This window comes from Cyclopterus lumpus, chromosome 7 (genome assembly GCF_009769545.1).
Source record: "Cyclopterus lumpus isolate fCycLum1 chromosome 7, fCycLum1.pri, whole genome shotgun sequence".
NCBI classification, from domain to species: Eukaryota; Metazoa; Chordata; class Actinopteri; order Perciformes; family Cyclopteridae; genus Cyclopterus; species Cyclopterus lumpus.
In genome coordinates this window covers 22,799,660-22,825,082 of record NC_046972.1, presented here as the reverse complement: position 1 = coordinate 22,825,082, position 25,423 = coordinate 22,799,660, and the positions used below count along the sequence as shown (strand labels likewise).

The 25,423-nt window shown below is 46.0% G+C and overlaps 2 protein-coding genes across 5 annotated transcripts in view; both read right to left on the bottom strand.

Moving 5' to 3' along the window:
* The window catches only part of LOC117734058 (dedicator of cytokinesis protein 3-like), a 48,767-nt gene extending 44,193 nt beyond the window's left edge, over window positions 1-4,574 (bottom strand). Inside the window, exon 1 of the mRNA XM_034538122.1 lies at window positions 4,538-4,574. Within this exon, the coding sequence (XP_034394013.1) occupies window positions 4,538-4,574 (37 nt within the window). The remainder of the gene's footprint in view (window positions 1-4,537) is intronic.
* Window positions 4,575-8,101: 3,527 nt separating this feature from the next.
* On the bottom strand, window positions 8,102-25,311 carry LOC117733316 (DDB1- and CUL4-associated factor 1-like). Of its 4 annotated transcripts, XM_034536862.1 has the most exons (27): window positions 25,050-25,311; window positions 24,456-24,574; window positions 23,348-23,601; window positions 22,633-22,754; window positions 22,457-22,533; window positions 22,293-22,366; window positions 22,075-22,188; window positions 21,311-21,448; window positions 20,626-21,216; window positions 19,727-19,828; window positions 19,471-19,629; window positions 18,407-18,586; window positions 18,105-18,314; window positions 17,217-17,386; window positions 16,967-17,091; window positions 16,396-16,631; window positions 14,072-15,156; window positions 13,766-13,964; window positions 13,589-13,671; window positions 12,898-12,982; window positions 12,586-12,819; window positions 11,733-11,826; window positions 11,346-11,450; window positions 11,164-11,237; window positions 10,966-11,061; window positions 10,623-10,848; window positions 9,197-9,541 (listed from the first exon to the last, which is right to left on the bottom strand). In XM_034536862.1, exons 4-27 carry the CDS (start codon window positions 22,743-22,745, stop codon window positions 9,486-9,488), a joined length of 4,626 nt encoding a protein of 1,541 aa, XP_034392753.1. In that variant the 5' UTR covers window positions 22,746-22,754; window positions 23,348-23,601; window positions 24,456-24,574; window positions 25,050-25,311; the 3' UTR covers window positions 9,197-9,485. The 4 variants fall into 4 exon arrangements, with proteins under 4 accessions (XP_034392756.1, XP_034392753.1, XP_034392754.1 ...); XM_034536863.1 differs by lacking the exon at window positions 24,456-24,574; XM_034536865.1 differs by lacking the exons at window positions 24,456-24,574; window positions 25,050-25,311 and having other exon boundaries at window positions 8,102-9,541; window positions 23,348-23,532.
* Between the last annotated feature and the right edge of the window lie 112 nt (window positions 25,312-25,423).

Genomic DNA, 25,423 nt, shown 5'->3' with positions numbered 1-25,423 from the left:
AGACTTCAGAGCGGCTAAAAAGGATTTTTGGGGACGGTGGAAAAACAAAAATAGTCGGGAGCCTTAGAGACGAGCTGCTATAATCAAACAATAAAGGGATCTGTATCTGCCAATATGGATCATCAATGATCGGAGGCAAAAACACGTGACCCGGGATTTCTAAAAGATATATTTCTTTGTTGTATTCCATTTTTTTTCTTTTGGGTTTATTCCGATCCAAAAAGGTTTCACGACCACAAATCACCGCTAATTTTTGGAAGGATGTTTAATTTCTTTGTTGTTGTTTTTTGTAGCCTGAAGCCGATCCGTGTTTCAGAACATTTCATTACGAAGCACGAGACCTGAATTCATCAAAAGGTCCGAGAAGCTTCGGCTCTCACGGCCGAGAAGAAAGTTCCCCCAAAAGTGGGATTCCTTGAGTGATCTGGTTGTTGCAGTTTAAAGCAAACGGAGGATGTTGAGTCAGAAAGAATTATTAACCTTACCAAAAGCATTAACACCAAAAAAATACATTTAAATAAATAGCATGAATACGACGTATTGCCAAACAGTATAAAAAGTGTCATAACTTTAAATACTTTAGATTTAACCGATTGAAAACCAGCTGAAGAGGCGATGTTTACTCTCTATTGTCAACCGGCAAAAATAAATAAACTCAAAGCACACGATGTTCTCTACTTCCTGCTCTTAATTATTCTTCGTAGAACCACCAAGTTGTTGTTTTTTCTCCATCGCAGCGTTTAATACCCGCCACCAAACATTCATATCTTTCATTATGCCGAAGTTATGACACTCAAAGTTTACACAATACCACCTGAGTCTCACAAACACTGAGAGCCATAAGAGGGAAGATCAGCTGGTGAGTTTAAAGGAATAAGCATTACACACAAACTAGAAAATAATTGTCAAATTAACAATCAAAATCATCCAAGCAGCATCGGTGAGAATGAAATAACAATAACTCGTCTTCTGTTTTAATGCTTTTCACCAGCGGAGCACATTAAAATTAAAATAAAAAACACTCATGAAGCCAGTGGAAGGTATTTAAAGACACTATGTTGACGGTGACCTTTGACCTATTTCCCTTGCCTACCCTTCACTTTGCTGCTTCCTGTCATTCTCTGCCGTTTGACCGTCAGGCCAAATTCAATATGTAAGCTATCGTTGGTTAAAAGAATACATATATATATATATATATATATATATATATATATATATATATATATATATATATATTTACAGTATCACCTTCCAGTGTAAATATCATTACATGCTGCCACGTCTTGACAAATAGTTGTTCCTCTCTATGTAATATAGCGACAGCATGCGTGACCCCGTGACCTTGCGTTGGAGTCACCTGACAGGGGAGACATGTTCTGCTGAGAGAGGGGCGATGTCATTAAAAAAAGAAAGGACCTGCCGGCACAACCGTAAACATCATCGTGGATTATGAATCGTCCGTTATTGGCTGAGAAACATTGTAATAAATTTAAAAAAGGGAGACGCTGCAGCGCTGACGTTTCCTTGGAGTTTCTTTTTGTTCGAGTCTCGACGGCGACCAGCACAACTGGAGCTGAGCTGCTCAGCGAGTGAATCCTTAAACCCCTTTTTCCAGTAATGCAATGTGAGCACGCGGACCACGGAGGTCCTGCTTGAGTAGTCCCTGTCCCAGATCCAGCAAAGTAAAAAAAAAAAATAAAAAAAAATATATATATATATATATATATATATATATATATATATATATATATATATTCCGGGCTTCGCCCACTGAGTCATGTTGCTCGGCACGACTCGAACGCACACTCACTCGCTCTGACACATTCCTGCGCTGAAGTCTTGCTAACGTAGGGATTCCTGGCCACAGAGGCAGAGGAGCGTTTCACCGAATCTGATCCCGAATCAGTGTCCGCTGCAAGAGGGGGGGGGGGGGGGGTCATCGTAAAGTCCCGGAGTCATCATAAAGTCCTTTTTAGAATGACCACGTATAGGCCGACTCTCACGAGTGAAAACGAAAAGGGTGTTTTTATAGTGCTGACGTGCAGTTATGCTAACACCCAAATAAAATCATGGCGGATTTAATCCCAGATTTTATAGAGTTTAATAACCTCTATACATATATATATATATATATATATATATATATATATATATATATATATATATATATATGTAATAAGAGAAATCTCAAGAAGACTGGACTGAGGATTTATTTGATTTGATGGGTTTAATGTTGACAATTTATTAAATTAAACAATTAACTCATATTCCGTTACTTTTTAAGTAAACATAGGAAATAATAGATCAATTTGGTGTTTAAAATGATTATCAGTTGCAGTTCCAGGGTGAGAAGGAGCCGGGCCTTTGCTGCCACTCGACATGTTGTTTACAAGCTAATATAACTTCCTGAGTAAACAAACAAACAAATGAATAGGCAGCGATTCTAAGAAAGAGGCATTAAGGTTTCATGAGGTGGTCTCCTGCTGCTTCCTCTCCTTAAAGACAGAGCCCATAAAGACAACACAGGGACAGACTGCTGACACACACACACACACACACACACACACACATCACAGTTTCATATCGGTGTGCGGCAAGATTGGTGAGAGGTCAATTTACAGGCAAAATATAAGCAAAGAAGATGGGGTGGGGGGGGGGCGATTTGTGCAAAATGGTGCCACTGTAACAACAAAGATGAGAGTAACGCGGGGGCTACTTTTGCTAAGGTACAGTATGTTCGGTGTAGGTACACGGCAGCTCCGCTTCTTCTCTCCCCCCCATACCCCTCCCGAATATTTCAGCACCGTGGACAGCGTCATCTGCACATTATCAGCACCGTGGACAGCGTCATCTGCACGTTTCAGCACCGTGGACAGCGTCATCTGCACGTTTCAGCACCGTGGACCGCGTCATCTGCACGTTTCAGCACCGTGGACAACGTCATCTGCACGTTTCAGCACCGTGGACAGCGTCATCTGCATACATTCAGCACCGTGGACAGCGTCATCTGCACGTTTCAGCACCGTGTACCGCGTCATCTGTACGTTTCAGCACCGTGGACCGCGTCATCTGCACGTTTCAGCACCGTGGACAACGTCATCTGCACGTTTCAGCACCGTGGACAGCGCCAGCTGCACGTTTCAGCACCGTGGACAGCGCCAGCTGCACGTTTCAGCACCGTGGACCGCGTCAGCTGCAACGTTTCAGCACCGTGGACAGCTGCACGTTTTAGCACCGTGGACAGCGCCAGGTCACTCTGCAACCGACTGACTGACTGATGCGGAGGCTGCGCCGAACTGTTGCTCCCCCCCTCCCTAAGACACACACACACACACACACTCATATACACACACTACCTCCCTCCCTCCCTCCCTCCCCTGTTTAAAACCCACCAAATACATTTTTTTTACAAAATAAAAAAGAGAGAAAATAGAAAACACCTGCAGTGATTCTCAGACGGATAAACGGATGAAAGGATAGAGTCGATGTTATGGTGGACGACCATTTGGGGCTCTCGTCCTGCAGTGTTTATGAAACGATTGTGATGGATTCTAATGCCTCCAAAACAACGTGTTTATTAAGTGTGTGGGTGTGCACGCGCAAGCAAGCCTGCGTGAGTAGCCCTGCAAGTAACGAGCATCTGGACATGACTCACTGCCCCGATGAAAAGACCCTCTATAGGAGCCTCGGGCTGTGGGGTTCAGTCGAGAACGACCGTGAGGTGTCTTGTGGCGTCATAGTTGTTATAATACTTATTACACTTCAAACAGATGAACACTCATAATGCACTCTACCGCCTCTTCCTCGGGGGGTCAAAGTGCACACGTGCAAGGGGGGGGGGGGGGGGGTGCAGTCCCTCTATCGTTGCAGCAGCATTAGGGCAGTGTTTCCGTCTACAGGTAGACTCCAGCCTTCACCTGTTGCAGGGGACGCAGTCACGATGCCCCCTCGTGGTTTCAACACGAATGGCGGTTTTTTTTTACTCCCCCCCCCCCCCCCCCCCCCCCCCCCCCCCCCCCCCCCCCCCCCCCCCCCCCCCCCCCCCCCTTCCCTTCCTCCTCCTCCTTCAGATATGTTCATAAAAAGAAAAAGGGCTAAAAAATGCTACACTGACGCATATTTTTATTTTATTTATTATTTTTTTGTTTGACCAAAACCACACAACTCAAGACTAGGAGTCAGATTCAAAGCACCGCCCGCGGTTGTGTACAGACTGCGATAGCATCTCTAAGGTGGTGTATCATCCCACGCAATGTTCCCCCCTTTCTATGCAGTCACTGCCCGTGTATACCAGCCATTATAAGTGTGTGTGTGTGTGTTGCTTCATTTGGGGTGTGATGATGGGCATAATAAAGGGAAAAAACACGGGCTGGATGAGCCGATGTGCGGGCGGCGAGGAGCGGAAATATATATAGGGTGTGAAAAATAATAAAATAAAAATCTGACCATCACTCTATACGTGATTTTTTTTAAAACACTGGGAAACCTAAACGTCAATACAGAATGATAATTAAAAAAAAAGGTGCAATTGACTCACCAACTCCGATTTTCTCCTCTTCTGTTGGTATCCACATATTTGGTTATTTCCCCTCCGGTAGCGCGAGCCACATTATGTCGATATCGTGAGATGATGCTGCTGAAAAAAAATGGGAGCTGAAGGCTACGAATTCTCCTGGCTGCTCGTACATGGGACTATACATGCCTCGACCGGGATTCTGGATCCGGGATTCTGGATCCTGGCGTGTGTGTGTGTGTGTGTGTGTGTGTGTTTGCAATAAGGGTGGAGGAGGAGGAGGAGGTGGAGGAAGGAAGGAAGGAAGGACCATCAAAGCCTCGATATCTCCGCTCTATTATGTCCCTGGCGTGTGTCTCCAGTCTGATGCAGTCTCCGTGTCCACCTAATGTAACGCACACACACACAAGCGCAAGCGCGCAGGCAAAGCGGGCACGCACGTTTGCACGCACGCACACTGTGAGCGGTTTTTCTAGTCTCCCCCCCCCCCCCCCAAAAAAAAGGTGTTATTGCAGAACGAGAATGTTTTGTTTTCCTCGAGGCTTATTCATTTAAATTTCTCTTTTTTTTTCTTTCTTTTTTTAAAAAAAAACCTCTATTTCTTCTTTCAGCCAATCGCGCGCGCGACGGCTGATCCAACGCAGTAACGGCCGCCCAGCCGCCGTGAACGTTGCTCAATCGGTCGGTAATTAGGAGGCAGAGGGTCGCGGTGTCGATGCGCGGTCCGAGCTGTCGAGCCCGCGCGAGAAAACCCCGAGAAAGCTGCAATATACCATAAGCTGCGCCATCTTTCACGCGCGTCACGTGACTCGGTTTGTCAACACCGATGTGTCAAGCATCGTTTGCAAATATATATGCGCCCTCTCTCTCTCTCTCTCTCTCTCTCTCTCTCTCTTTGCATGGCAGTTGCATCCATCACAAACACACACACACACACACACGCGCGCGCGCGCACACACACACTGCGCTTTCTCTCGCTGAGGATGCTGGCTGGCAGCGTGCCGCCTTTGATTGTGAATGCGTTGCTTTTGGGGGGGGGGGAGGGGGGGTCAGGCTGGACCATGTGGGGAAGAACCTCCTGGTTGGTTGAGTCATTTAAAAAAAAAAGAAAAGAAACAGACCCACTACCGACGTTGCTTTGTCATAGTGCAGTCATGCTCCCACACGAGATGCAACTATAACTCCTAAAGACCTCCGCCCCCCACACACACACAAACACACACACACCACACAAACTCACACACACTCTAACACACACACACAATGTAATCGATAAAACGGTGGATTTCCCATCAGGCCGCATTTGAGTTTTGTCGTCATTTATTACTGTTGCAGGTGTGTGGACGTGACGTCACTTCAGTGGGGTTGGATGTTCTCCTCGCCAACACATTAATCTGTAGATGTCACTGATTTAATATCAAAGTGGTGAGATCAGTGTACTTGGATTTGAGTAATTGTATTTTATATATATATTATTTATTGCCCCACACGAAGGTTTAAGCACTGGTTCTTTTTTTTTTTTTAAGTCTCCATCATGCTGGAAATAAAAGTCTAGCGGGGAAGTAATGTTGAGCCGGTTATTTATTTACTTATTATTCATTTTTAAATAAATACTGTAATGGGCCTAGAAAACACAAAGGACCCTACACGCCGTTTGATTTGAATCCCAAAGTCACACACGTGAAACGCTGATGGTTTTACCACAAGGTGAGTCCCTGCTGTCTGTGAGGTAACGACCCACAATGCATCACTTCGCTGTGCAGCCTCCAACCCGTGGGCTTAAGAGTATACACAGGCTTCAGATATACGGCCTCGTACCCGTGAACGTTTCAGGGAAAGGAAACACCGTCTCACCGACACCTGGATGTGAACGTAATAACAAAAACGTGATAAAACATGGTGGACGTTCAGAGTTTTATTCTCATAAATCACCTCCACCATTCCGGTGCATAAAGCGGTCCTCTCCTCTACATATGAACACAGCCATAAGGAGAATGAAAACAAACATGAGAGCGACTTGGTGAATGTTGAGTGACTTTGATGTAGTGTGGGAGGGAGGGCGGCGTTCAGCGGGGTCATTTCTCTCCATCACAGGCGACGCCGTGACTGGCTCCCATCTGTCTATTACTTCAAGTGGAACACTGTGGGCGATGTTCCAATCACACGCATAAAGCCGGAGGAGTGGGGGGCGTTTCTTTTTTTTTTGTTGGTAAAGCTAAATATGTATCCCGGCTAATAAACATTTTGAGGGAAGAGAGAAGTGTTTTTTAAAGATTTTCTTTTTTTTTTTTTAAAGTGCACTTTTTCTCTGACAATATGTTAGAAGAGCAGCCGGCTACATTTAGCTCTGAAGATGAGGATACCTGCTTCAACACTCCCAAAGCTATAGCAGGCAATAAGAGCCAGCCGAGGAGGCAATAAGAAGCCCCCCCCACACACACACACACACACACACACACCGACTCATCCATCACACAAACAGATTCTTATACGTTTCATGCTCCCTGTGCGAATAACCGCCGACTTGATTTCATTTTCTCAATTTAGAAGAAAAAGAAAAAACTCACATTTGATCCTTCTCAATGTGGTTCTGGTGACTATTTTAAATGTGCGCTATTATTAAAATGAGGGGAAGGAAACCACACAGGAAACTTTACCGGATGCATAGATTGGGATTCGGGCCTTGATGCCGAGTTCAGTCTGTACTCCCCCTTTTGGTTCAGATGAACAGAAGCTTTCAATTTGTGATGTGTGTGTGTGTGTGTGTGTGTTCTTGTTGCTGGTGAGGCGGACTACAGGACGGTGGACAGAGAGAGAGAGAGAGAAAAGAAAATATAAGATAAGTGTTTGCGGCTGTGCAGAGACGTCGGCGGACGTGCACGTATACGATTGCGTCATCTGCATAGAAGTGGATATTATGTGTGGATGGTACATAATCACGACCTTTTGGTTATTAACAGGGAAGTCCTTTAAAAGGCACGTTTTAGCAGGTCGACTCCTCGCTCCTCCAAAGTGTCCTCGAGCAAGACATTGAACCCCGAAAGTGTCTCCTAAATGCTAAAAATTTTAAAACATATTTCTCTCATACTGTGCATACTGAAAATTCACCTGCGTTTTAGTGCATTGGATTGAGCGCTTCAATACTTTCAGTGTTTATAGCACTTTATTTTAATCGAAAGACATGAAAATCACCTTTGTGACGTCAGTCCTCGTTGATTCAGGACTTCCATTTGAGTGAAAACAAAAAGGAAATGTACTTTAGGAGTTCAGCAGTCTGGAGTTTTGTTGTTGATGCACGATGACCTTCAACTTTTAACAATTCTGTGCAATTTTTGCACATTTTGACCGTTTTTCTCTCAGGAATGTGCAAAAATATCGCCAAAGACATAATGCAAATGCATAAATATTGTAATATTTCTATCCGTGGTTCATAGGCACCATCGTGTTGTGTGTCCCCCCCCAATAAAAAAATATATCTTAAAGATTGCCACTTTAAAAAAAAAAAAAAAGCCACACATGTAATTTAAAATTCCTCTCAACAGCTTATTAAATGTCGCTCACACTTCTTCAAAGAAGCAAACACACAGCTAACTTTTCCGTCTTTATTTATAGTAAAAATACTTTAGATACATACAAGCTGTACATAAACGGTCTCAGGAAACTCAACATCAAGGTCTTTTCATGGAAAAAGGAAAACCGGTAAAATGAACAGCTAAATAAAAAATACAAGAAAAATCCAAACGTTTTCCAAAAAAAAAAAAAAAGAAAGTGTGCAAGTGAAAAGGTAATTGTTTTTTTCACAATGTGGCGAGTTTGAAATGCAAATGTTCTGCTAAATATTCCCCCAACGTCTCTTATTTCCAATGTGAACTCTCTTTCCAGGTTCAGAGAGATCGATTTCATCCGCAGCGTTCTCAATTCCCACTGAATGATTATGACTTCATCAACAGACAGAGGACAACGCTCTGTAATCTTTTTATTTATGTTTCAAAGAATCATCAAGTAAAGGCCAAAAATCGTCGCACGCCTCAATAAAGCCTCGGAAAAATATATGTGTGTGTGTGTGTGTGTGTTGCGTGCCACCGACAGCGAGCAGGTGTGTCAACAGGTTTCGTTACAGTGTTTCTTCAGCAGCTTCTCTAGTTACACAAATCAAATCAGAAGGCCACGTTCGCGCATGGCACTGCTGTGTGTGTGTGTGTGTGTGTGTGTGTGTGTGTGTGTGTGTGTGTGTGTGTGTGTGTGTGTGTGTGTGTGTGTGTGTGTGTGTGGGCGTTCTTTTGGTCATCGGTTTTAAAAGTAAAAACCTGAAGGCGGCTTTGACGCCATCGGCGACGTGTTTGTGGGTTAAATCAGCTGCCCGATTCATAAAAGCCTCGTTAATTTTTTCGGTGACTGTTCCAGGCGGTCGGGTCTGGCGCTTTGAGCGCACGTCGAAATTCTTCGCCACACAAACGCAGACCCACGCAGCGCCGCTTCGGTGGTCACACTAATCTGTGACCAAATGGAGGCTTTCTGAATCAATACCAAATGAAGAGGCTCGCTTTAAAAAATAAAATAAAAAAAAAAAAGATATAAAAAAAAAAAAAAGCCGTAAATGTGATAGAATATAAAACTTTTTCTTCACTGAACAATTTCTCTCATCGTCAAACCCCAACTATCTTTTTTTTTCTTTTCTTTTTTATAAAACTAAAAGCGTTTACAATCTTTTTTTTTCGACCCCGCCAGTACGTCAAATTGTGTGCAAATCTGTACGAGATTGTTCTTCCTCCCGTCTCGTGCAGACACCTACGGTTTCAAACTGGCAGCGCTCCAAGTTTCCTCCCACCTCCTCTGCTGACGCTACACTCTCTCTCTCTCTCTTCCTCCCTCTCTCTCTCTCTCCGCCTCCCCGCCCTGCAGCTCAGACGTCTGCGAGGCGGAGGTCTCGACTCGTCGTCCGGTTCCTCGGGTCCCAGACGCCGGCGGCTCCTCACTGGTTCAGGGATAAGATGATGTCATCTTCGAGGTCGGAGTTGTCCGAGCTGTCTGTTTGTGCGACAGACAAATACGGATTTAAAATAATAATGATTAAAAAAAAAGGGATACAGAGAATGTGAAAGAACACTTCATCCATCTTCAAGACAGCAGTTTTCACGTTTCGTTGGGAAAGACGACGAAGTGACCAGACAAGCATGAAAACACAGAAACCACAGACGCGGGAAAAAATATGACAAAAAGGTCACGATTAGGATTCATCCTAATCGGTGCTCAACGGTGTTAATTTGTATATTTAGCTCCCAAATTGGTAGTGATGGACACATGGAGACGCTACTTTCTGAAGCTTTAAACCGTTGGCAGGCGACAACCTCCGGTTCCAAAAAGTGAAGCCAATGCGGAAGTGTCTTAAAGCTGCATTCTCTCTCCTGACCACCAGGGGGCGACTCCTCTGGTTGTATAGAAGTATATGCGTCATGTGTTAAAACTGCATTCTCTCTCCTGACCACCAGGGGGCGACTCCTCTGGTTGTATAGAAGTATATGCGTCATGTGTTTTAGCTGCATTCTCTCTCCTGACCACCAGGGGGCGACTCCTCTGGTTGTATAGAAGTATATGCGTCATGTGTTAAAGCTGCATTCTCTCTCCTGACCACCAGGGGGCGACTCCTCTGGTTGTATAGAAGTATATGCGTCATGTGTTAAAGCTGCATTCTCTCTCCTGACCACCAGGGGGCGACTCCTCTGGTTGTATAGAAGTCTATGCTTCATGTGTTAAAGCTGCATTCTCTCTCCTGACCACCAGGGGGCGACTCCTCTGGTTGTATAGAAGTCTATATAAATGACTCTACTTCTCTTGATGTATTCCCTCAGTAAACATTGTAAACATTAGTTTTTGGTCTCAATCTCTAGTTTCAAGTCTTCTTCAATACAGCGTGATGTTCACAAATTATGATCCAGAATGAAAAAGTTTTTAACCTTTTAAAAACCATCTTGTTGACAAGTAAAAGATGATAAAGCTGGAGACGGCGCAAATTAAGAATAAAACGGAGGCGAGACTACAAATCCCACAATGCAGCAGTAAGGTGAACGGGAACCTGCGCACGGCTCCGCTCACTTCGAGCTCCGCTCACCGTAGAGGAGCGCCTGATCGCCGTTATCGGAGTCGTCCTCGTCGTCGCCGCCGCCTTCGAGGAGGCGCGACACCTCCTCGTCGGAGGGAGAGAATTCGTCGTTCCCGTCGTCGTCCTCCTCCTCCTCTTCGTCGTCGTCGTCGTCGTTCTCCAGCTCGGCGATGAGGGGATCCGTGTCGCCGGAATCCTCGTCGTCGTCGTCGTCTTCCTCCTGATCGTCGTCCTCCTGAGGACGAAGAAGAACAAGAAGAACAAGAACAAGAAGAAGAAGAACAAGAAGATGGTCAATTACAAAAGATCGCGGCAGCCGCGGCGATATCCAAAAAGGAAACAAAGTCGGGACCTGATCCTCCTCGTCCTCCTCCTCTTCCTCCGCAAGTCTCTGCCGGCCGACTTCGTACAGCCTGCACACCGTGTCAGTGTTCACAGAGTCTTGGTTCTACGGGACAAAAAAGACGTTTAATTGTTTCATTAATAATAAAATATATATTTTTTTTAAATCACCACAAACTTAAGCCAAAAAGTAACGTTGAGTATTTACCTCAATCACAGCGAGGTAGCAGTCTTTGGTATCAGTGCAAAGGTCAAATATGTTCCTCTTGACATCGATAGTGGCTGAGAGGAGAGCAAAAGGAGTTCCATTTTCAGAAAATATATCGCAAACAAATAAGAATATTAAAGTAATCAAAACATGATGGGAGACTTTAAATTTGACCTCCTCACCGATTGGTTTGTAGCCCGTGGCGTTGAAGGTCCTGAACGACGAACCGAGCGGACTTTTCATCTGCAGCTCCATCATGTCGTCTTCGTCGTCGGCCTGAAGCATCGCTGCGGAAAAAAAAACCCAAAAAAAAGAGCCGCGGTGAGAGCGAGAATAAAATATTTTAATAACTGACTCGGGAGGCTCGTCGTATCGAGCGCCGACATTGCGACGCAATGTGAGGCGGCGTGAAACCAGCTGGTTCTCCCTGTCTCCAACACCGCGTGACGGTGGCATATCTCTCACGCGCACACACACACACGCACACGCACACACGCACGCACACACACACGCACGCGACGCCAAGCGAATGTGATTTACCCATCATGCAGCGGGGCTTCCGTATTTACCTCCGTAGATGACGGTGCCGTTGTTGTTGAAGACTATCCGGCACTGATCCAGAGCGGGGACCATGTGGAGGAGGTGGAAGGTCCGCAGATCCCACTGAACCTCTGGCTAAGGACCGCGACAGCGGGTTTTCTAAAATCAACGAGAAGCTGCGGATTCGGATTTTAAATTGCACGGCAATTAAAACCCATCCACTGGGTTATGAATTACATTTTCAGTGCAATACATATTTAATGTTTAGCAGTGAAATTAAAGCTCTTCCCGTCATTGGAGCGACTACGACGTTAAACACCGATACGATCTTCTTCTTTTAGTTGTTTATGAAACATATATATATACATATTATTTTGTCCACCTATTCTATGAATATGTATGCACTCATTTTACTGCCTTTAAAGCCCACAAATGACATTTTTAACCATGTGAGAAACATCTATGTGGCTCTAAGGTTCAGATCACAGACTGTGTAAAAGAAGTGGACGTCGTCATGGTGACGTCACCCGTTGGTTTGTGGACTGCCGTTTTGAAGCGTCGAGTTCGGCATCGCCATCTTATAGCCCCGCCCCTAATGCATACCCTGCTTTATGGTCTGTTTGACTCTGAAGACTTGAAACTAGAGATTGAGACCATAAACTCATGTTTACAATGTCTACTGAGGGAATACATCAAGAGAAGTAGAGTCATTTATATAGACTTCTATACAACCAGAGGAGTCGCCCCCTGGTGGTCAGGAGAGAGAATGCAGGTTTTAAGACATGTATTGGGACATACTAAATAGTACGAGTATCGGAAGGGGTCTAGGTCGTCTAATGTCTAACGTTCTTATCAACACACGCATTTAAGTCTCAAGGATACGATTTCCGTGTTCACGATGACCTCCAGGCCGTTGGGATGGAACACGCCGCTGATGTTCATGTTGAACTTGTCGAACTTGTGGATGGCCTGAGCCGTGCGCACGTCCCACAGCACGCCGTCGTTCAGCACCAGGTCGTCCGTCGGGTTGAAGGTGGCACAGTTCCTCTTGTAGTTGTTGGCCAGGTCCGGGTTGTTTAGGGTCAGAGTCACCTGACCCGTCTGGATGTCATAAATCTGGCAAAAGACGACGAGCACCGTAAGCACCAAGTCTTTTCTTTTCCGTCTTTGGAAACAAATTGCCGACATACGTACCCGCGCTATGTGCTCCTTGGTCCCAATGACGCGATCTTGCGAGAGCTTACTGAACTCCACGTAATGGTCGCCCAGAAAGGAATGCCTGAAGAGTCACATTCACACATTCGCATGAAAAGAAAGAAAGAAAGAAAGAAAGAAATGCGGAGCCAGTGTTACAGATGCCAGTAATGCCTCGGCTAAACTGAAAGGACGAATGATGCCGAGCGCTCGTGTTTCCCCATGAACTGAAGACCGCGGCCCTCGGGGCTAAGAGCGTGCATAATTAAAAACAGCATGTCATCTCTTTTCTGCAGCTCCCTCTTTTGGCAACATAAAGCTGCCGTGACATTGGGACGGAGTGTGGGCCACATGCATGGAGGCAGGATCACAGAGGGGCTTTAAAAAAAAAGTGTTCAGAACTCCACCAAAAGGCACCAGAATCCTTTAAAAGAAAGGTGGTTAAAATACATTTAGCCGACGTTTCGCCACACTGGGGAGGCGACACAGACTGTGGATAAGCACCTCATTAAACCCCACTCCAAAACATCCAAACTATCGCTTTAATTGAGCGGTCGATCGATAGACCGGTCAAACAGCAGTCATGTCGTACAGATGCAGTCTTGCAACGCTGCAAATGTTTAAATATTTAAGGCCGTGTGTGTGTGTGTGTGTGCAGCTGGCTTCAGTCTCTTGAATGAACGTCACTTACTTCATGATGAAGACTGATTTCATGCCCCACAGCGCGGACAGCGAGAAGCTCCAAGAGGCTGACGTGAGGAGCAGAGAGCCATCCTAAAAAAAAAAAAAAAACACACAAAATGTGACGGTTAAACTTCTCCTGCGTTAACGTTCTAAGCAAACGGCGTGAAAGCGCTTCTCTACGAACCCGCGAGGGCTCCAGGTGAGTGATGGCCGAGCTGTGGCAGCTGTAGCTGGCCTCCTCCTGGCCCGTGAACACGTTGTACAGCTTGAGGTGGCCGGTGCACGTCCCGAGCATCAGGAACCGCTCGCGGGCCGAGAAGGCGCAACACATGAAGCCGCTCTCGTCCTCCTCAGCCTCCCTGAACACGGAGATGGGACGGAACCTGAGAGAGACGGAGAACAAATGTGGGGTTTTAAAAAATATATATTTTGGGGAGGACGGTCGAGAAATCCCACGCCGAGCTCCGGGAAGGAAACGAAGCTACCCTACCTGCTGAAGATGAGATGTCTGTCGAAGCAGCCCCCGTCCACTCCCCCGTATTTAGGATATATAACCCTCCGAGTGTGGCGGGATGGGAAGTTAATGGGTGCTTGGCGTCTCTGTTTGGGCTCGGGGCACTGATGGGGGGTGAAGAGGGAGAACGGCGGGCACGTCGCCACGGGGTTTTTACAGCGCGCGTGCTGCTCCCTCAGGTACTCCGTGATGATGCTGTCCAACGCCGGCGGGGACGGCAGGTGCCGGTCGAACTGCTTCTTCATGGCCGGACTCTGGCTGAAGGCGCCGTGGTCGGACTTCTGCCTCAGCACCCGGGGTTTCTTGCAGCTCGCCGTGGCGTACCCGGCGAGCCGTTCGCGGGAGAAAACGATGCGCCCGATGAGCGGCGAGCCGTTGCTGCACGGCGAGGTGGACGTGGAGGGGAAAGCTGCGGCTGCGGCGGCAGAAGCCGCGGCGGGCTGCGACGTGGAGGGGCGCGTTTGCAGATTGCTGGATCCCGGGCTGGTGGAATGAGGGGCGTGGCTCGCGAGTCTCGACACAACGCCGTTTGCCAGCCGCGGGGTGCGGGGCAACGTGGCGACGGGGGAGGCGGGCGGGGGCGGGGCGACGGGGGGGAAACCGGAGGCGGCGTGCGTCGCTAGCGACAGACACGCCATCGGGAGATCCGCCTCCTTCGTGAGGGCGGTGGCGGTGTCGTGAAGGCCTTTGGCCACCAGGTGGTTCCGGATGAGCAGCAGCAGCTCCTTCTCGGGGAAGGAGATCCGGGACTTGGCGACCACGCTGGCCCTCTGCAGCCACGCCAGAGACACGTCCGTGCCGATCAGCAGCGGCTTCCCGGAGATCCTCTCGATCAGCTCGGCCGCGAACTTGCAGAACTTGACGTGCTCGCTGCGCTTGTCCTGGAGCACGGGCTCCTTCATCAGCTGCTGGATGTGTCCGCTGCTGAACAGAGGCAGCTTGCTGATGATCTGCCTGACGGAGGTGGAGCGGGACAGACCCACCAGAGCCTTGCAGGCCAGGGCTCGGATCTGATCGGCGTCGGTTATGGGCATCTTCACCGTCAGCAGGGACAGCAGCACCTTCGGGACAGACACGGGCAAGTTGAATAAAAACAATGGTCGACCAAACGAAGAGCAAGCCGCGACGAGAGAGAGCTGGACGAATCCCTCTGAGACACGTCAGTGCCTTATTATTTTTATGTAAGCCTTCCTTTTAAAGAACAAAGAAACTAATGCGCCGCAATTCACGACTCACAATGACATTCCTGACAAAAGATATATGACAAAACTGCAAAAATATTCAGACAAATGCTCTGATGTTTGTCTAATCGGTACATCAACTGGTTTAAGTGTGTTGTCTTAATAATTCAATTTGTTTTTACAGCCTGACATTCATATGAATTTTACACAAGATGGGAGACATCTTGGCATCATTTCTGGCCAGCCTTCCTTCCACAATATCTGCACTTCGGAGTGACCCTCAAATCTGCTGCTCTGCAGGTCTTTGCCTTGCATGTGTGTGTGTGTGTGTGCGTCTTTAAAAAGTGTGCACTGTTGCCAAGATAAAAAGGTGCTATATAGATTCAGTCTATTTACCACTGCAGCTCTCAGACAAAATATGTCTCATAATTCCAGCCACTGCCATCTTAAAGAACCAAAGAACCGTCGTTTTGGCGTCTTTTAGCAACCAAAAGCGACCTCTCAATCAAAGTAAGCCCCGCCCCTAAAGCATACCCTGCTCTATGGTCTGTTTGACTCTAAATGACCATAATTCACTAAATGAACATCAGGCTGTATTGAAGAAGACTTGAAACTAGAGATTGAGACCAAAAACAAATGTTTACAATGTTTACTGAGGGAATAAATCAAGAGAAGTAGAGTCATTTATATAGACTTCTATACAACCAGAGGAGTCGCCCCCTGGTGGTCAGGAGAGAGAATGCAGCTTTAACACATGAAGCATAGACTTCTATACAACCAGAGGAGTCGCCCCCTGGTGGTCAGGAGAGAGAATGTAGCTTTAACACATGAAGCATAGACTTCTATACAACCAGAGGAGTCGCCCCCTGGTGGTCAGGAGAGAGAATGCAGCTTTAACACACTTCTCAGAACCGGAGGTCGAAGCCTGAGAATGACTAGAAAAAAAACTCATCCTGGAGTCCAAGTAGACGTTTGAGGAAATTAGTAGACAGATTTGGAGGGAAACCCCTCCAGGTGTTCCTGAGATGGACGGACAACCCCAAAAACACAATCACCTCCGGCCCGCAGGAGGCACAACAATCACAAAAGGCCCCTGAGCCTGGAAGACTTTAACCGCACCTTGATGCCGTTGTTGGACTGCACCACGTTCCACATCTTGGTGAGCACACTCTCGCTGGCTTTGCTCTGCTGAGGCAGGCGGCGGCGGGGGGTGCCCGCGATGAACTTGCCGATGCTGGACATGCGTTTGTCCGGAGCACAGACGCAGTTGGTGACGACCTGCAGAGCCGACTTCTGGATGTCGGCATCATTTACAAATACCTCTCCCTCTGCCACTGCCAGGACTATACTCATTCCTGAGGGGAGTGTGGGGGAAGAACAAAAAAAACAGACAATTGATGACAAAAACCACAAAAATAATACTTGGGAGTTGCGCCGTCTCTCAGGAGAGAGCTGGTCACAGAGCTTATGAAATGAACACATATAATAAATACAAAGTTACTGCATGTTATTACATTCTGTGTCGAGTGAATGCGATTTCATTTCATGACCCAGTGCATTGCGGACACTTTCACAATAATGGCTGCCGACCTAAAAATACTGCAGATGCCAGGCTGCTCGAATGCCTTAGCGACTATCGGGGCCACGTACGTCGTTTAATTGTTTAACGAAGTCGCATCGCGACACCTACCGACGGTGGAAACGGTGGATCCGCCCTCATCTAGCACGGCGACGGCCTCCGACAACAGCAGCTGGGTCTTCGGCACAACTGTGAGGATGCTCAGGATGTCGAGAGCATAGCGCACCGTGTCGCTCCTACAGGGCAGGAGAAACATTCAATCGTTGTGTTACGTCGTCAAATTCATGACGCCGCCAATGAATAAAAAAAAGTGGTGAGGTGAGACCTGCTCTTTATGTACAAAAAGAAAAAATATCCATACCTGCCATAGTAGGTCCTCCAGTCACAGGCGATGGAAATGAGCTGCAGGAGGAGCTGGACGCATGACAGCTTGTGAAAGACCTCCGCTGGTTCCCAGTACAGTCCGAGTGGACCGTACTCTATCAGAAACTCCATCATCTCCACCACCTGCTCGCGGCTGTAGCTGACCGCCTGGAGAACGAACACACACACACACACACACACACACACACACACACACACACGATCAGGGCAGGAATACAGACTTTGTGCAGGTAATTTACGCCGCCAATTCAAAAACAATTTAAGAGATTTTGCGTGACGGGTTTGTTTTGTACACAGAGAACTAAATAGGACGGTATCATCTGCGTAGAACTGAAGACCGGCCCCAGATTCAGGAAGGTGGTTGATGTGTAACCAAAAGAGTAAGGGTCCCAGCACAAATCCCTGTGGGACACCTATTGTACTATGTTAAGAAAAAGGGGAGGTTTTGTTGTTGATAACACAATGGTTACAATTTGGAAGATATGATCCAAACCATGACAGGGTTTTTAATTTATGAGAAATTATTAATGAAAAGTTTGTAAGTGAGAATGCTATGACTTACAGCATCGAATGCTTTAAATAAATAAAAAAAGTGTTTAAAAAGGTTCAGGAAGACCGCCCGTGATTTTATTTTCTCCAAAAGGTAGTAAATGTCTTGCATGTAACGTTCAATTATTCTTATTTCGGGGGCCAAAACCATTTAAAATGTAAATAATCCATTTGGTGTCTGAATTATATTATAATGACCGACAGACAGAAGAAAATCTAATTCAACAGTTGGATCCAAACTTTTGAACGGCGTCATTTAAAAATGACCAATACATATAAAAAGGTGTCCAGTAATGTCAATCTCCCTTCGTCTTACCTTATAGTACGGTTGGGAGTGAATTGGGGCGCCCCCCTCTGTGCGCTGCAGGGATTGCTTCACCTGCTCCACCTTGATGGCCAGGTGGGCCTCGAAGTACCTGCGCAGGGCCATGCAGGTGTGCTTGGCCGTCTGCCTGCTGGAGAAGATCTCATCGTCGCTCAGCAGCGCTCCCTGGTCCTCGGGGTTCAGGATCTCCAGAGTGCTGATCTGGAAACAGTCGGTGGGTATCACACGTGTTAGTGACCGTGGACGACGCGCGCGGTCGCGCGGTGCGGATCACAAACGCCGGCCCGTCCTACCAGGTTGACGAGGCGTCGGAGACCGTCCTGCCTGTCGAAGAGCTCCAGGACGGCGCGGAAGGAGAAGGAGATGGAGAAGAACATGGTGGCGTGGCAGCAGCCGGACGCGTGCGAGCACTCCAGCAGCCACAGCGTGTAACCGACCACGTCCGACAGGATGGAGTGGGGCAGCATGCACACCTTGAGAGGGGAGCACACGCCGATGAACACAGAGGTGCACACACGGATACAAGACTAGCAGCATTTCAAAGCAAATCTCTAAATATTAATGTCTAGATTATTTGGTGAATGAATATAAACTTATATATTATTGTTATGTTATTATTAAATTGTATAGCTCTTTGCTTTTTCCCCCCCCCCACAACATTTAAAATGTTATTTATGTTCAACACCATGAAAAACACACAGTTGCAGCATTAACGCATTAATAAATGAAGAAAGCAAAAACAAAATTGTGAAAAAAAACATTCTACACCCGTTGTATTGAATGGATTATATTATCGCAAAATATAAAAGCTCAGAGAACTGCGTTGTCCGCAGAAATAAGTCCTTCACTTAATCATCGGTTAAATCTAAATCCTTAACATAAGTAAAGAAGGGCCACCATATTTTTTTATAAATATAAGCCAATAACTTTTCTAACGGACAGCTTGATAAACATCCGTGCGCGGTCTGTGAATATTTATCCATAGCGGTGCAATTCGTATAAATTATCTTTCATTCTTACTATGAATGTTTCTCTGGATATAAGCCCCCAAAAAAAAAGAGCTTACGATCCAGTTAGAATTTTCTTTTTAAGTAATATCTTGATTTAATTCCACGGGCGTCGCATTTGTTCACATTAAGGATTTACATCCAAAACGTTGAATTGCAAGTGAAAATTACGTGTTCACTTAACTTAAATAGGACAGACAAGTTCATAATTGTATAATTACATTGTAAATCATCCTTTAAAAAAAAAAAAAAAAAAAAAAAAGGATAAATCATATTATCATCGTTATCTAAAACTCAAGACAACAGCTTATGGCACAAAAGACACGATACGACGCGCGGCTGCTCTCTACCCGTTCCATGGCGTCCTGGTTATAGGCGAGGTAGTACAGGCACAGAGACACCCCGGTAGCCGCCATGGACGGCCTGGGGATCTCCAGCAACTTCTGAACTCCCCCGTGAGCCACGAACTCCGCAGCGAACTTCTTGTGCAGCAGCAGAGACGCCAGGTACTGAGAGAGAGAGAGAGAGAGAGAGAGAGAGAGAAGGGAGGAACCGTCAGAAGAGCTCCACCCGGTGTTTCGGGGTCAACGGGGGAAGCCGTTTTACCTTTAGAGCCTCGAAGGTGAGCTGCACGTCATTGGTCTGCTTTAGGTCCATGTAATGCATGAGCAACTCTCGAGCTCCCATCTGCATGAAGACCGCCAGCAGCTGCAGGAAGAAGAAGGAGGAGGAGGAACTGGCATCAGGAACACATGAATCATCTACTGGTGAGCATTTAAATGGCTGGTGGATGGAACCAACGTGGTTTTAGAGCTTGAGTAAGACGTCATATCGAACTGGAATATCTAAAAAAGGGAACGCTTGTGTTACTCTACAAACTCCTTGACCAAAGCTTGTGAATGAAAACGGTTCAATGGAAACATAAGAGTCTCCCCTTCACGGACATGAACACTTTATGCGAATGCCGTGAGGTTTAACCTACACAACATGTACTGGGGTACCCTAAACAAAAACGTGGACTCGCATAAATTGGGCTCGACTGGAAAGCTTGAGACGTAACTCCATAAAATGACCCGTTGTGACCTTGAGGATAATCACGGCATCGGGAAACTTTACAACCAGAAACGAGCGGCCGGGCACAAGTGAGCATGAGGATGGCCATCGTATACTTCCATCATTATGTTATAAGCTTTTTGACACTTTGAGAAATTCTTTTTTTATTTTTTACGCTGATGAGCTTCATGTCAAATTAATCTTCACGTTCCCAGCTTTCTGATGATGTTTACTAGTGTGTGGCGTAAACCGTTGACTTGTTATCTACCCCTCAACATCCGAGGTTAAGGAAGACTGACATCTAGTGGCGAGTCTGTGACAAGGCAAGGAAAATGTGTAACTTGCATGAAGTGATTTCCTTCTCTTTAAAAGATAAAAATAAAAAATACATTTGTATTTTGCAACCCAGCATTTTGCGATACACCGTGTCGACTGATGGTAAGGGGACAAACCTCCTGATACTCCCCCAGAGGCGTGAGATACTGCAGGATGAGCCTCTGCTCGATCTCCGGGGTCAGAGGGAACAGGTGGTAGTTGTTGCCGATCACCCAGGGGCTCGTCTCAGACCAGCTGCTGTTGGAAAGCTCGCTGAAGTTCCTGTCGGGGTCCGGCAGAGAGAAATTGAGCTTCTGCTTCAGGGTCCTGCCGCTCTCCCTCTCCGCCTTCCTCTTGAGGTAGCTGCCGCCGTCCGACACGCCCTGGTGCGTCAGGGAACCCGGGGCGGACATGGGCTTCATCATGGTTTTGACGGCCGAGTTGGCCCGGCCGCCGGCCTTGTGGGGGGAGTTGAGTCGGAACGAGAGCTCGTTTTCGGGCTCGGCGGTCGAGAAGGGAATTTCGCCGTCCTCCTCCGGCCCCTCCTTCTCCGCTCCGTTCCTCCCCGGCGTGAAGGGCTTCTCCTCGAAGCCTCCGTCGACGGTCTCCTCGTCCAGAGGCAGCAGCGGCTCGCTCAAAGACTTCCTGGGGCTCGGTCGCTTGATGTCCCGTTTATTCTCGGCGTCCTTATCCTGAAGCTCGCGCATCCGATGCAGCATCAAAGGCACCTGTCGGGTGGGAGGCAAGAAAAATAGAAGTTGTGCGATGAGCAAACTGCTCCGATGCATTGTGGGATTTGAGCGAGCAGAAGCCCATGCTGACCAAAACGGAGTTCTCCTCCCTGTAGTTGGCGGCGATGTCCTGGTTCTCCATGGCGCCGGCCAACAGGCCGGTGGCGTAGATTCGGAGGGGCTGCTCGGCCTCCTGGGCCCACTTAAACAGCCTTTCAACTATGCCCTCCTGAGGAGAACCAACACGGGAGAAACGGTCAAATCCGTACAGAAACAAGAATATTACTCTAAATTAAAAAAAAAAAAAAAAAGTATTGATAGTGTAGGTTTTTGTTGACTTTTCCAAAATGAACCTTTGAAAAAAGATTTTTGTAACTTTTAAAAACAACAACAAAAAAGGAACCGGGTCAAAGTTCATCTCCGTCCTCACAGTCGGAGTCAAAGTGGAACTGACTCGCCGGCTGGACTGCGACCCCACAAACAAACAATGTTTATTCAGACAGCGACTCGTGTTGTCTCCACTCGTATAAACGCGATGAGGTTGTTGTTTAGTAACATTTAAAATCAGTAATAACTTGATTTAAAAAAATATTAATTATCTGACTTTGTGACCCTGCTACTGTTTTGCATATTCAATTTCCAACCTCTTTAAATACCGACTGTCATACCGTCCTCACAAGTTTTGTTTGTATTCAGCTTCCTCTTGTTTCTGAGAATGTCTACTTCATGTGTGTGCGCACGCTAAAACACAAACCGTCGCCGTGGAAACGCACGTTTGTACCGCCCGCACCTTTTAAAAAAAAAAAAAAAAACTTTTGACTCTTGTGTTGGATGTGCAGCGAGAGAACGACTCACCTTTTCCTGGAAGACCACGGCCGTCTCCAGCCCGGGCATGATGTTCTGAAGCAGGCGACAAGCGGCCGCGTTGAGGGGAAATTCTCTGCTGGTCATCACGTAGCTATTCACCAACTACCCCAAAAAAAGGGAAGAAAAAATTATATATATATAATCTTCTGAATCTCCAAGACACAAATAGAAATCCCCAAAATCCGCTTCAGTCTGTCCGTTCTTACCGTGTTCATGAAGTCATCGTTCTTGAACAGGATCTTGAGCAGGTGTCCCAACACGCACTCTGGGTCGGCTCTCCCTGGTGGCAATAACATGAGACATAATTTTACACCTCCGGTAATTTCTACGTGACGCAATGGTTTTTTTATTTTTATTTCACATCACATACCCGGGTGTCGGTCATCAAAGGGGTCGGGGTCCGCTTTGTGGTACTCTTCCGTCTCTTTCTCCACCAGCTCTGAGATTCTGAAAGCGTCAGCGCATGTTGAAACTAACTTTTTTTTGTATTCATTATTTTTTTGGGGGGCTTGTAAATAACAACACGGGAGGCCCACAGCCACTTACTTTGTGAGGATGCTGACCAGCTCCTGGGTGCTGCCTTGTTGCTCCCTCTCCCACTGCTCCAGCAGAGAAGTCAGCTCGGCCTTGGAGTCCACGCTGGGAGAAGCCGACGCCATGGCCGCAGCCTGTCAGGGGTTCATCCTCATTAATTTATATATATATATATATATATATATATATAATCTTTTTCAACAAAAGTCAACAACAATAACAAACACCACTGTGACAACAAAAATACTGCTAAAGATCCGCTAATAATGAGCCGATCAAGGAGTTAAGGAGCACTAAACGTAAAGCAGGTGCAGCTGCTGCAACTGTCAACACGTTACTTGTTTTTTTGTTGGGGTCAGCGCGTGAGATTCAACTGGTTTTAAAGAATCGTTACTGGTTTGAGTGGGAACTCCAATCTAGAATACAACAACGTCCTCCCCCCCCCCCCCCCCCCCCTAAACGGTTGTTAGCCTGTTGCGGCGTCCGTCTCGCTGTGAGTGAAACGAGGAAGCTAACACACATACACACACACACACACATACACACACACACACACACAAACACACAGCTCGCTAGTGACGTTTCATTTCCAGCGTTAAAGTCCTCAATGAGCCCCGAGTTGAACGCACACGTGCATCTTATTGTGCGGTGTGTATACAAGTGTGCGTGTGTGTGTTACTAGCGGCTTCACAGGTGAAACCCTCGGCTAGCCGAAGCTAACTTTTACCTCGCCGTTCCGCTCGGTTCTTCTCCCGGTTTTACCGAATTTACCGAGACTCGTGTCCGCCGATCGTCGGTCCAGACCGGAGAGCTCCGAGGCGACTGTCCGCGTTTCCAAGGCCAAACGCTCAATGTGCCTTTACTGTAGCTTTGTGTCCACGGTTTATTATCATTATGGCGAACACGTTGCTGACGTCATTTCACGAGCGACGAGTCGACTTTTAATGACGACACGGCTCAACGGCAAAACATCACGAAATACTGTCAGTTTATTTTGGAGACAAAGAAACGAAATACCGTTAGTTACTTGTAAAGAAAACAAAGAAAATAAATACTATTAGTTACTTGTAAAAAAATGAGAAAAAACAAATATTAGTTGCTTGTAAAAAGTAATAAATAATAATAATATTAGTTACTTGTAAAAATAAAATAAAAATATGAGTTACTTGTGAATAAATAAACACCTAATATTAGTTAATTGTAAAAACAAAGAAAAGACATACCATTAGTTACTTTAAAAAAAAGATGACTAATAATATTAATTGCTTGTAAAAAAAGAAATTACTATGAATTACTTGTAAAAAAATATATTTATTTTATAATAATAATAATAATATTATATACACTAATATACCATTAGTTACTTGTAAAATAAATAAACACATCATATTAGTTACTTGTAAAAAACAAAGAAAAGAAATACCATTTATTAAAAGCAGTTCAAAATAAAGTATTATACATTTTTGTCTCATATGATCATGAACATTTAACAATTTGTGACAAACAGAAAACTATTAGTTATGTTCTGGAAGATTAGGATCACATACATATTACTAACATTAAAAAAACACTGGTGCAAATACATATTTGTTTTACTGTTGAAGAAAAGAAAAAAAACAATCACTGCTTCCATATAAGAGCAAAAAAGGTTCAGGATTCAGGGAATATAATTTGATTATGGCCTATAGTGTGTAAGTAAACAATAATTGTTCTGCGGCGCATGCATACAAATGGCACGTAACAATACAAATGATTTCCCAAACATTAGTTATCGTGTAGTAGTAGTTGATCAAAGGTAAATAGACTTCCTTCAGTTCCGCTAACTTGCTTCATACCGTTTTAAATGGCCTCGTTTGACTCGATTGGACGTCAACAGCCCAACAGCCCCACATGTGCTGGAGCTCCCTATTAGTCAGCAGAACTGACAGAAAACTTATTTTGATGATCTAATCATCTGTAAAAATGAAGAAGAAAAAACGTCATACTTTTGTAATGTACATGACAGTGCAGCAACAGGTAGCAGGATAGTTGTCCGCATTCACTTTGAACTCATTCCCGTGTAAACAAAGTAAATGTAGTCGTTACTGGGTTGAGTGGGAACTCCAATATAGACCACAACAACATGGCTTCCCCCCCTAAACGGGGGATGGCTTGTTTCCCGAGAAAACTCGCCTGTTGCGACGTTCGTCTCGCTGTGAGTGAAACGAGGACGCTAGCACACACACACACACACACACACAAAGCTCGCTCGCGACACTCAAAGTGACGTTTAATTTCCAGCGTTAAAGTCCTCAATGAGCCCCGAGTTGAACGGACACGTGCATCTTATTGTGCGGTGTGTATACGTGTGCGTGCGTGTGTGTGTGTGTGTTACTAGCGGCTTCACAGGTGAAACCCTCGGCTAGCCGAAGCTAACTTTTAACTTTTACCTCGCCGTTCCGCTCGGTTCTTCTCCCGGTTTTACCGAATTTACCGAGACTCGTGTCCGCCGATCGTCGGTCCAGACCGGAGAGCTCCGAGGCGACTGTCCGCGTTTCCAAGGCCAAACGCTCAATGTGCCTTTACTGTAGCTTTGTGTCCACGGTTTATTATCATTATGGCGAACACGTTGATGACGTCATTTCACGAGCGACGAGTCGACTTTTAATGACGACACGGCTCAACGGCAAAACATCACGAAATACTGTCAGTTTATTTTGGAGACAAAGAAACCAAATACCGTTAGTTACTTGTAAAGAAAACAAAGAAAATAAATACTATTAGTTACTTGTAAAAAAGAAAATAATTACTATTAGTTCAAACA